This window comes from Staurois parvus, unplaced genomic scaffold (assembly GCF_062004578.1).
Source record: "Staurois parvus isolate SC_StPar_1 unplaced genomic scaffold, SC_StPar_1.0 ptg000133l, whole genome shotgun sequence".
In the NCBI taxonomy this organism is placed as follows: Eukaryota; Metazoa; Chordata; class Amphibia; order Anura; family Ranidae; genus Staurois; species Staurois parvus.
The window spans coordinates 12,372,024-12,384,843 of NW_028317929.1; the positions used below are offsets into that span (position 1 = coordinate 12,372,024).

The 12,820-nt window shown below is 43.6% G+C and overlaps 1 protein-coding gene across 2 annotated transcripts in view; it reads left to right on the top strand.

The window, feature by feature from the left end:
- The window catches only part of NR3C1 (nuclear receptor subfamily 3 group C member 1), a 239,869-nt gene that overhangs the window by 201,499 nt on the left and 25,550 nt on the right, over window positions 1-12,820 (top strand). For both annotated transcript variants that reach the window (XM_089673025.1, XM_089673026.1), the window contains exon 5: window positions 8,835-9,110. In XM_089673025.1, coding sequence (XP_089529151.1) covers window positions 8,835-9,110 — 276 coding nt within the window. The remainder of the gene's footprint in view (window positions 1-8,834; window positions 9,111-12,820) is intronic.

Consider the following 12,820-nt stretch of genomic DNA (forward strand, 5'->3'; position numbering starts at 1 on the left):
CCGGCTTTGATTACACCCCTATGAAACCCTGATATAGCCATCCTCACTTCTTGAATGTATCCCAGTGTCCTGTGCCCAGTTGTGGCCCTCCAATGCCTTGCCCCCCCGAGATTACCTCATCCATCTAATACCCTCCTCTCCTCTGCCACCTATACCCCCCTACCAATCTATACCTTTCCCCCTCTTTTCATCAATAATCTTTCCTCATCCTCTCCACCACCTTCCATCTTAGGTTTGCATTACTTTATTAAATTCCCATGTGCATGCACACATAATAGTATACAGTGTCCACCCAGTACATTGTATATCTGAGATACTTCTAATGCACATAATCTGTTATTGTAACCCACTATGACAGTTCAATAAAGACATTTAACAAGAAAAGTCCTGTGTAAGAGCCAGCACTAGAAGGTACCTGATTTTAGATTTGTCCGCCAAAATAATATCATCTTTGGCCCTCTGATCCTGGTTTAAATTTACCACTAAAGCCTTGATTTCTGTGATGTTGTCCATATTCCCAGTTATTGCCTGTCCAATGAAAGCACCCCACTTAATGTTCTGTTATTGGGTAGAGGGGTTATAGGTGGGTATAGCTTAATGCCAGAGGTGGGGTTTAGCCCTGTAATCAGAGAAGACGTCTCTTCCCCTAAGTTTGGGCTGTCAGGAAGGAAACTAGAAGCAATATGGTTTCTTGAAGGGGCTTTACTGGCTAAATTAGGTAAAAACATGCACTTTGAGCATGACTTGTGCTTATCTGACTGCCTTACAATAAAGGATTTTTCCTTTATTAAGGAATGGACAAACCTTAATGAAGAAAAAACAAAAAATGTGTGACATTATATAGCTGTTTTTTTTAATGATACTTTACTCTCTCAATCAACATGGACTCTTTTCAATACCTATGCTGCTAGCATTAGTAAATCGATAGGAAAGTATATCATATTTATTTATTTTAACCTTTTTTTGTACATTTCTGTAGTTACTTCCTGGTTTCCAGGCCTAGGCAAATTATGTCATACATCCCAGGGGTCTTGCATGCCTGAGCTAGGGACACCTGGATTGTAGGAAGTAAATGCTACATGAATCGTCTGCCCTTACTCAAAATGGCCACCGTCTGAAATGCTAGGGGGTGTTTTTCAAAGTGATTTCTCCGCAAACTAAAGCACCTGCTACATGGAGTGTTGTAAGTTAAATAAACAAAATAGTTAATGTAATTGCACCAGTTCTTTCTGTTTACTTATTTTTAACACACAGAATGCTAAGATAATACATGGACTCTTTAAGATCTGCGTACCTACATTACTTAGAAAAACAAATTAATTCACAATTGATTTCTGGTAAATTAGAAGCATCGATTGACAGAATACTGTACAGAATTGCTGATCCTTAGGGATCCATTTAACCAGAGTAGCAGCTGCATTGCTCTCCATCCCCAGGTTGCAGAATATTCTGTGATGTACAGCACTAATATAACTGAGAACTTCTGCTTCAGCAAGGATAGACTTAGGAATAGTTCAGAGGCAGGCTGTGTTTTACACCAAAACCAACATCTTTATTTTAGTAACTGCTGTAGTTTATTTTTAGGTATTGAAGCATATTATTTGATATGTTAACTTTAAAAATGTTCTTCTTTGTCAGACCCACTAGGTGCTTGTTTTAGTCTGCAGATTTCAGCACTAGTAAACCTTGGGCCATGTTAGCTAAACGTTTTAATTTTATTATTTAATGCATGCTTTTTTCGTTTTAATTAGGTGCATATTTAAAAGTTTATTTTGTAGGATAAGCCCCCGGTCACATCGGGTGCAACATAGCATACGACTTGCATGCCCTGCGACTTGCAAATCATATGCCGAGTCGCACCCTATTGTTCGCTATTAGAGCAGTTATATCGGCGTGGTTCCGACTTGGTCGGAGCCACACTGATTTCTAAAGTAGTATATGCACTACTTTTGGTGCGATATGCACAGACATCTGTAAGCGGTATCTTACTGCATCCAAGTATGCGGTAGGATACCACATAGCCTTTTTTTAAAAAAACTTTTGAATTCACTGAAAAACGCTACTAAAATACCGCATGAGCTGAATGTAAAAGAAAGAATTGCCGGCAATTAAAAACCGGCGTGGGATCCCCCCTTCATCCATACCAAGCCCTTCGGGTCTGGTATGGATTTTGAGGGGAACCCCCCACGCCAAAATTTAAAAAAAAAAATGTCATGGAGGCCCCCCCCCCCAAGCATGCAGCCCGGCAGGTCAGGAAAGGGGGGGGGTGAGCTAGCCCCCCCCCTCCTGAACCATACCAGGCCACATGCCTTCAACATGGGGGGTGCTTTGGGGTGGGGGCTCTCCCTCACAACCCTGGGCTGTGGTTGTGGGGGTCTGCAGGTAGGGGGCTTATTGAACTCTGGAAGCCCCCTTTACATGGTACCGCTACCCATTTACAAAATACAACTGTAGTATGAAAAAAGACAGGAGACATTCTTTGACAAGTCCTTTATTATAAGAAGAAAAATAAAAGAATGCCCCCTGAAGTAGATTCAACGTCAATTATGATGCCCGTCTCCATCGCGAAACAAGAAAAAAAAACAGGCTTCCCTCCCGACCGTCTGACTGCTCCACTGGCTTGACAGTTCATAAATATGTAAGGGGTGGGGCCACCTGGTGACATCACCTGTGTGACCCCACCCCCATGTGACATCATCGACTGGGTCATGCTGGGTCAATGATGTCACACTTGGGTGGGGGTTACATATGTGATGGCCCTACCCCTTACATAGTTAAGAACTGTCAAGCCAGTAGAACAGTCAGACGGTCGGGAGTGGAGCCTTGTGGTTTTTGTTTTTTTTGGGGGGTTTTTTCAGGTGGTGGCTGGCATCGTGATTGACATTGGATCTACTTTGGGTGACATTCTTTTATTTTTCTTCTTTTAATAAAGGACTTGTCAAAGACTGTCTCCTGTCTTTTTGCACACTACAGTTTGTTTTTTGACTGGGTAGCGGTACCATGTACCCTATACTCATTCCTATAGGGGGGGCCTGGATCTTGCTAAAGGGGGCTTCCCGATTCCAATAAGCCCCCCGACCAAAGACCCCCACAACCACAGCCCAGGGTTGTGGGGAATAAGCCCCCTTTCCCCAAAGTACCCCCCCATGTTAAGGGCATATGCCCTGGTATGGTTCGGGAGGGGGGCACTCACTTGTCCCCCCCCCCTTTCCTGACCTGCCGGGCAGCATGCTCAGATAAGGGTTTGGTATGGATTTGGGGGGGGGGGACCCCATGCCATTTTTTTAATTTTGACGTGGGGGTTCCCCTCAAAATACAAACCAGACCCGAAGGGCTTGGTATGGATGGAGGGGGGGGGGTACCCCACGCCGTTTTTTTTTTTTAATAATTCTTTTATAATTCTTTCTTTTACATTTAGCTGTCAGTGGGAAACCCATCTGACAGCTGAAACATTAACGCATGCTTTTCACTACTAAAATGCTGCATGCCTTGATAAAATTACTCATGCCGTATTTTAGTAGTCATTTTTAGTGAATTCAAACTTTTTTTTAAAAAATGCTATGCGGTATCCTACCACACACTAGCATGCGGTAAGATACCGATTAGTGAATTGTGTCCTGCGTCCGATGTCTTGCAAACCGCGCCTGAGATCGGTGGTTCACCCAACTCTGAAATCGTGCCACTTCACTTTAAGTTGCACGATTTTAAAGTCGGGCTTGATGTGACCAGGAGCTAAAGCTCCATGTACAGTGGGCATTTTAGTATTGCTGGTAACGTTCGCTTGTGTAAAGTCATGTTAAAACCGTGAGTATTTCAGTGTTTTTTTAGCATTTTTGCATTAGCGGTCAGCTGTGTTGTGCCACTTTTTTTGCCTTTTTTTGCGTTTGCAGTTTTTAGCATTTTTTTCCCCCCTCAAAACGGCGACTTAAACGTGTAATATTTTTACCATTGCACTGTTTATCTCCTCCTCCCCTCCCTGCCTGTCTCCAGCACCGCACCCAGGGACTAGCAGGGAGGGGAGAGACCTTGCAGTGTAATGAACAACGATTGGCTGCTCATCAGGAAAGGGTTGGGCAGGGCTTATACTTTATCCCTTTCACTGTCAGAGTTGTTTTTGCGTTTTTTGCACACGTTTCAAAAATAATTTTAGGCCTGAAGATTACATAAAACCGCCAACCATGATATATTTTCTATAATAAATAAAGGTGAAGCGCTAAAAACCACATCAAAATAATAAATAATTAAATATCAATCAATTGCTAGTGATAGCAACCAAAACTCTTAAAAGAATATATAAGAAGAAGTTACAATATTTCCCATATCAGGAAAAATAAAGTGACAAAAGTGCAAACGCACATCCAAGATGGTGACTATTAATGATAAAGTGACATAGTCTATATAATGTGAAACTCTTATTCGAGTGATCCACTGTGCATCTTCTGGTGATAAAATATGCGAGTTACACACTCACCAGATGCATAATTCCATCATGCATTTGAGAAAATATCACATCTCAGTGGGTCAGCTGGGTCCTCCTATGGACTCCTCCCAGGAAACCTCACGCCCAGGGTGCAAAGTGTGAAAGTAATCGGCGGCCGTGCAAAAATTACATATTTTCTCTATTCTGATATTAAAAGTTTTGTATTGCTGTTGGTGTCCCATTTGGGGAGATTTTCCATGCTTTCTGTCCTGGTCACACAATGTGAAATGAAAGGAAACCTCCCCAGTGGGAAGACTGATGCCAATAAAACCTGGCAGTGGTTTCAACTTGTTCCCTTTTTTGTTCCAGACTATAAAATGTTTTGGTTGAAGTTCTGCTTTAATACTATCATCTCAAATGTTTACAAAATACAAATTTCAGAGTATGTGACCTGTAGCATCAAAGGATAGATAACTCTTCAGAGAGAGACGTTGAACCCTTTTAGGTGTGTGTCCAAATGAGTGATCTCAACTTCAGTTTAAGTTAGCATAAGTATATGTGTGTATCTTGCATGGAAGTTTTCCCTCTGGGGAGCAGGCTATTTTCCTACACTGTGTTGATTTCCTGTTACTAACTGATGGATGTGGCAACAAGCCATGGTGCTAAAAATACCTAATAGTCAATAATAGGTTGCTTTCAAATGCACTGAAACAGCAAATGGAATTGCAAACATCCAAAGCACATCCGTGTATGAAGAAGCTGAAGTGTGTAGTTTATGAACCACATTATATTTCTCAATCGTGTTTAAATCTGTGTGAATTTTTTCGCAAAGAGAAATTTTAACAGAAAACACCAAATTTTTATTTTTTTTGTTTTTTAAGTGTATTCAACTACAATGAAGTGGCCTACTTCCTACAATTTTTCATTTGCTAACCTCTACAGGCACGTTTAAAAATAAGGGGGACCTGTCATGAGCGGAGCAGGGGGAATGGAGTTGTTGGTATCTTACAGTAAATTAGTTGCTTGGCTGAATCTGGCTGGCTTCAGTATTTAAAAAAAAAAGGTCCATTGAAATCAAGCTAGCCAGCAAATCACCTGACTAAACTGCTTCAACTAGAGATTGTGGTTGTATACATGTGTTAGTGACACTGCCATGTCAAGGCACCCCTGATAAGTGTGATCCCTAACACTGAAAGTTTTAGGTTTCCAGATATGGGGCATATATAGCAATCCATTGAGAGCAGGCTCACCTAGAGCATAATATAACTGAATGCACTGTACCACAGGAATCTAGGCAACTTGCCTATACTTTGCGGTGAGACTGTGTTGGGCCAGGCTGCCCAGTGGAGCCCAAGGCAAACTGTGTGAATGAACCCTAAAGGTACACCAATACACCACCAGGTCTGTTTGTGCATTATTGTTTATTTTATAGGTCTTATAGCTGGGAACTCTGATAGCATGTCAATGTATAATAAACACAACACACAAGTGATGTGAGTCCTGCCTGTCAAAAAGAGCATCTTTAGGCATTATTTTCTCTCTGTAAGCCCTGTTGTATGTGTTTATTGAAATATCTGCTTAATGAGCTCTGCTTACAAACAAGAATCATCTTGCTCAGTTGGAAGTCTTGTCAGCTCAATTAGTAACAAGAGTTTCTACAGTTAATGATCGTAAAATCAACTCTGGAGTTAATGTTCTCATACAGTATGCTTGTTGGAGCTTTTTTTATATACAGAACAGAAGACGTCAGGGTTTTCCCTTTAGTTCATTGAAGGACGCAGTAGAGATCTTCCTCTCTGACCACTGGGTCATAGTGCCAACTTCAGAAGTATCACTATACTGACATTGGAGCTTTTGGGTTTCCCTACAAGTTAAGCCTGTTTTTGCTGCTAATGGCTACGTGTTTGTTTATCCCTTTAGACCCCTGTTTGCAGCATGGACCTTCCTCCCATCTTACCCTGTCAATTGAGGAAGTATTATTGTGTCCTATGGCCCCTTATTTTGGGATCATTTCAGCTCATTTCCTGGGTGGCAGGAGTCTAACCCATACCAGGAATCGATCTGTTGGTACACGCACCACATAGTCATGGTGACCAGTAATGGAGGCTGCAACTTTGTGACAATTTCTTTTTCTTTTTTTTTTACATGGGCATCTGTTCTTTTTGTTGCTCCTCTTGCAATTGCTGGTTAGCTAGGTGACGGAGGAACTGTGGTCCCATTCGCCAGCTAAAGATTACGAGTGTGAGGGTGGAATGCAACAATGCACTTCCACACTTTTGGATGAGTATGCATGGTGCATTTGGTCTCTGTAATGTAATGCTTGCTAGCATCTCACTTACACTACACTCCACTTTCCAGGTGTGTGGTTAATGACATACCCATTCTTGCTTGCTGTATATGACCACATCAGCCCTTAGTGTACTGCTTAGTTACCATTGCTAGCTTTAGGTGACCAACCTGTACTCCTAGCAGTCTCTGAGCCTTCATCTTCTGAGACTGTCTTTGGAAGGATCTTTTGACTCCTTTCTGGCTGTTGTTGGTCCTGAGAAGGTACTTGCCATAACTCCCAGTCTGGGAGCACCTATTTCTGCTTTTATTGCTACAGCATGCCCTTCTTCACAATGGTAGAGCATCCTGTAGCTCTACTAATGCTGCTGTCTGCATAGGAACCTTTAGAAACCCTCAGACTACTGTCTATCCATCAAGAAACATGATACCCCTGGGGTCTCTTGAAGACTGGAAGACTTCTGACAACTTTTTTTCTTCAACATTTTGCCTCCATGTCCTGCCCTTTCCTGCTGCAACTGTGATACTAGTTTCACCAACTTTAAAGGAATGACTGGACTCCTAAGTGGGTATTCAGCTTTCCTTCATTTTGACCCGTTCTATTGTGTACTTGTAACACATGCCGACAGCAGTGCATTGTTGCATAGGGGGGTTGATAGATGTCTTCTATCCTACTCCTGTCTGAGTTTTTCTCAGCAAACAGGCAGAGTACCTTTTGTTACAGTGTAGGCTCATGGAGCAAGCATGGATAAGATTTATTTGTGCATGCCTTTGAAGGAGGGACTACGTCTCCTCAGAGTTGCTTCGGACACCTGTCTTAATGATGTCTGTGGGGTTAGAATTACTCTAGCTGGGATGACTGCTTCCTTTTTAAAGCAAAAGAGTTCTTGTTTCTCCCATTTTCATCTTCTATGATCAAATTAGGCCTGAGGTCCACTTCTTTGTCTTCCTAGCCTGTGAACAGTCTGCTGTGGCTTTGAGGGACACCCCACTCCTTTTGGGGGTGGAGGAATGTGTGTTAGTCTTGCCTGCATCTCGTTCAGAAGCCTCTCAGATGTCAACTTGCCAAGATTCTGCTACCTGCCCCCTCCCTGTTTTTTTTCTGTTGTCCCTGTTTTTTATAATTTAGTTTTAATTTTTAACAATAAAATAAACACATCTCCACACGTTACAAAATTGTATAATATGGACAGTATGTGTAAGCAAGTCTTACATCAGGATATGAGAAAAACATATACATTATATAGGCCAAGCTGCGTGTTTGGACTGTAGCAAAATAAAACTTACACATGATTTAGGCATGAGCAATAATATACTTTAATAACATTTTGCTGGTGGAACTTAAGCCCCCCACAAAAAAGGAGGATATTCAGCATAAGGTTTCTGGACCTTGTTACAACTTCTTCCTGTCCTGTCCAAAGGGGGTATCCACCTCATTTTGTTCTGCAGGCTTTAACTGTCTTTACCGAGCCCATAAATTCTGCATGCGATCCATTTCTTCCTCACCTTTACATATTCTTTTTGTTTCCACCTCTGTTTTGTGTGGACCTTTTAGTCTCCAACTTTCATGGCTTACTGGACCTTAGTAGCTTCTTGGGATTGGTGCCTTAAGCGATGTCTTTCCTCCTCGCAGTCCTTTTCTTTTTTTGTTCCACGGGCTCGAGAGGACATTCTGGTGAGCCTTCTAGGTCTGGCTTGGCACAGACAACTGTGGTTCTCTGATTTCTAGATTATGAGCAGATGTTCCATGGGATCTCTCAGACGTTCTTGTGTTCAGATGTATCCTTTAGTGAACTCAGGGGAAGGTATTTTGTGGTGAGTTTAAAAAAATCCTATTTTTATGCAGGCTTTTGACTCCACTATTGACATTTCTTCTTACTTCCTTCCTCAGTGGCACAGCAAAAGAAGAAAAGATACTGGAGTTACCAGCACCAGGAGATAGAGATTTTAGCACTGTACGCAAATAGTATTTTTGTTGAAATTCCTGTCCAATGACTCCCTGTTACCAGGATGGGAAATATTGGAAATCTCCCCAATTGGGGCACAAACAGCAGAAAAAGAAAAAATGCTGGCAATAAATGAATGAAAAATATTTACTGAAATATATTATCTTTTTCTTTTTCTACAGCACGCAAAACAAAGAAGAAGATAAAAGGTATACAGCAGCCTAACATACCAGCAGTTCGTGAGCTACCTGAAAGTTCAATAAAGAGCATTGTCCCTGCCTCTGTAGCACAACTTACACCCACCTTGATCTCCTTATTGGAGGCCATTGAGCCAGAAGTATTGTACTCGGGGTATGACAGCAGCTTGCCAGAGACTGCGTGGCGTGTTATGTCTTCTCTGAATATGCTCGGGGGCCGCCAGGTGGTATCTGCAGTAAAATGGGCAAAGGCAATTCCAGGTAATGTTTCATGTTCCAGAAACCCTTTATTATAACCTAGCATTGTGTCTTACAAAATGTTTGTTACATTTTGATATAATATAAAACTAAACTCTGTAGTAGAATTTGTTATCACACAAAAGCTTACAAAGTAGTTTTTGGGGTGAATTATGTGAGAATTATGGAAATCTTCTAAAAAATAGTTTTTGGGGTGAAGTACAGAAATCTTCTAAAACTGCCTATTAATTTGTCATCAGCATAAATAAGGCAAAGTTTCTTTATTGAACTATGGGCCTCTTCACCGATATACATTTATTCAGTTTACCCTGTAAAAAAAAAAGGATCTCCAAGCTAGCAGCGCAATGCACAATTGGGATACATGTATGTAAATTGTTTTCCAGGGAAAACATTTCTAATTCTTTTTGCCAGTTTTGTGATCCAGGTAGCCCCTGCCAAACATCACAGCCAGAGCCCTGATGTGCAGTTTGGTTGAGTTCTTTCATTGGACAGGTCTTAGCACCACAGGTCCCTGAGCCTTGTGCTCCAAACTTAGCTTAGATCAGTGATGGCGAACCTTTTTGAGCCCCAGTGCCCAAACTGCAACCCAAAACCAACTTATTTCTTTCAAAGTGCCAACACTGCAATGAAACCTGAATATCGAGCTTTTGGTTTAGAAAAAACAACTCGTACAGTAGTGCAAACTAATTAACAGTACAGGGATGACCAGAGACTGCGGACAGCACAGGGATGACCAGAGACTGCGGACACGGTACAGGGATGACCAGAGACTGCGGACACGGTACAGGGATGACCAGAGACTGCAGACACGGTACAGGGATGACCAGAGACTGCAGACACAGTACAGGGGATGACCAGAGACTGCAGACACAGTACAGGGATGACCAGAGACTGCAGACACAGTACAGGGATGACCAGAGACTGCAGACACAGTACAGGGATGACCAGAGACTGCAGACACAGTACAGGGATGACCAGAGACTGCGGACACAGTACAGGGATGACCAGAGACTGCAGACACAGTACAGGGATGACCAGAGACTGCAGACACAGTACAGGAGATGACCAGAGACTGCGGACACAGTACAGGAGATGACCAGAGACTGCGGACACAGTACAGGAGATGACCAGAGACTGCGGACAGTACAGGGGATGACCAGAGACTGCGGACAGTACAGGAGATGACCAGAGACTGCGGACATAGTACAGGGATGACCAGAGACTGCAGACACAGCACAGGGATGACCAGAGACTGCAGACACAGCACAGGGATGACCAGAGACTGCAGACACAGCACAGGGATGACCAGAGACTGCAGACACAGCACAGGGATGACCAGAGACTGCAGACACAGCACAGGGATGACCAGAGACTGCAGACACAGCACAGGGATGACCAGAGACTGCAGACACAGCACAGGGATGACCAGAGACTGCGGACAGCACAGGGATGACCAGAGACTGCGGACAGCACAGGGATGACCAGAGACTGCGGACAGCACAGGGATGACCAGAGACTGCGGAAAGCACAGGGATGACCAGAGACTGCGGACAGTACAGGAGATGACTGCTGACCTTTGGGGAGGGAGGGGGAGCGGGTACCTGAATTTGACAGGTACCCGCTCTTACTTCCGCAGAGTTTTTTTTTTTATCTTACCTGTTCCTTTATCCAGCCGCGCGCTGTCTTCCCGGGTTCTGTAGTGTGGGCGCTCGTCGGACAGCCGGATGCCCAGTGCACATGCGCGAGAAGCGCTGCGCTTTGTGATTGGTCCGGCGGCTTCTGGGATCTGTCATGTGTCCCAGGTACCGCCTTACCATTCACAAAGAGCACTGCTTCTTGCGCATGCGCACTTGGGACCAGGCTGTCACGCACACTACAGAAGCCGGGAAGACAGCGCGCCGCTGGATAGAGGGACAGGTAAGGTCCCACTGCAGAGCTGAGCGGCTGGCCCGGTATTCTGACATGACGGCGGTGGAAATACCGGACCGGCCGCTCTATATTCGCTCCATAAGACGCACTGACATTTTCCCCCTTTTTTTGGGGGAAAAAAAGTGCGTCTTATGGAGCGAAAAATACGGTATTCTCCTGGCGTGCCCACAGATAAGGCTCGGCGTGCCGGCTGTGGCATGCGTGCCACGGGTTCGCCATCACTGGCTTAGATGATGCACAGAGAATGCTTTTCTATATTTTTATTTTTTATATTTTTTTGCACTCCGCATGCGTGGCAGTTGCGGCTTGGCCCCAAAGACGTGAATTGGTTGTGTGCAGCAACGGTGATGCCCATCGAATGCAACATACGGTTAAGTTTTTGTCGCTCAGCATTGCAGCTGTAGTGAGTGTGCAGCCGGAAATGGCTGGATGTCTGTGTTCAGATGGACAAAAGGAGGGCAGTAAAACCGCAGCTCAACTGCCTGGTTTTACCTCCTGCCCACTCATGTGAATGTGGCCTAACAGGCTTACAGTGCTGACATTCCCTTTCCCAGTCTGCATGCTGCTTTACAGAAGTATTAGCTACTTGCCAACTGCCTTGTTTCAGTTTTACTGCTACAGGATGGCCACTCTGTGCAGAATCGCATATATGGGATTCTGCATTTCCAGTAAGGGAGTGTGCACGTGCCATCCTACCCGCGCTGTCATTGGCTCCCAAAGATGTCAATCACTGGGTCCTGGCCAGCAATTCATGGCCGGGTCTTGGCTATCGACGGAGTAACTGACAGGATAGAGATCTGTGCATGTAAACAACACAGATCTCTGTCCTGTCAGCAGGGATGAACTGGTTTTTATTTCTCTGCAGCGAGATAAAAATCAGCACATCCCCTAGTAAAACACTGCAAAAAAATAGCCAAATCACTCCCTAACTCACACTTAAGGTGATATTAAAGGCTTAATTTGTTTTATTTTTTTTAATTAAACACATACTTATCTGCTCTCTGCAATGGTTTTGCACAGAGCAGCCCGGATCCTCCTCTTCTCAGGTCCCCCACCGGTACTCCTGGCTCCTCCCTCCTGTCGGTGCATCCGCTGCTCCGTGTGTGAATGGGCTTGGCCCTGCCCCCTCTCTCTTCTCATTGGCTTACTGACTATGATTGACAGCAGCGGGAGCCAGTGGCTCCCGCTGCTGTCTCAGCCAGTGAGCAGAGGGAGTCCTGGGGTTTACAAGAGTCCAGTGCACATCACTGGATCGAGAGGGGCTTAGGTGATTATTAGGAGGGGCTAGGGGAGCTGCTGCACAGACAATGTTTTTTTTACCTTCATACATAGAATGCATGAAGGTAAAAACGCTTGAGCCTTTACAACCACTTTAATCCTTTGATCGCCCCAGATGTTAACCCCTTCCTGCCCAGTGTCCCTATTAGTGTCAGTGCTTTTAATTATTACGGATCACTGTATTAGTGTCACTGGATATGTCACTGGCAGTTAATCAGTTCCCACCCGGTGTCAGTGTCCGAATGTCCGCTGTGCTATCGCAGTCCCATTATAAGTTGCTGTCATTGCTAGTATTAAAAAAAAAAATTCAAATATCTATACATAACAGAATACATTTTGGCCTAAATTTATGACAACATTTTATTTTATAAATATATATTTATATTTCATTGCAAAAATTAAAAAATATTGTTTTTTTTTCATTTTCAGTCTTTTTTCATTTATATAATAAAAAAACACAGTGATGATCAAATACGACCAAAAGAAAGCTCTATTTAAGTGAACAA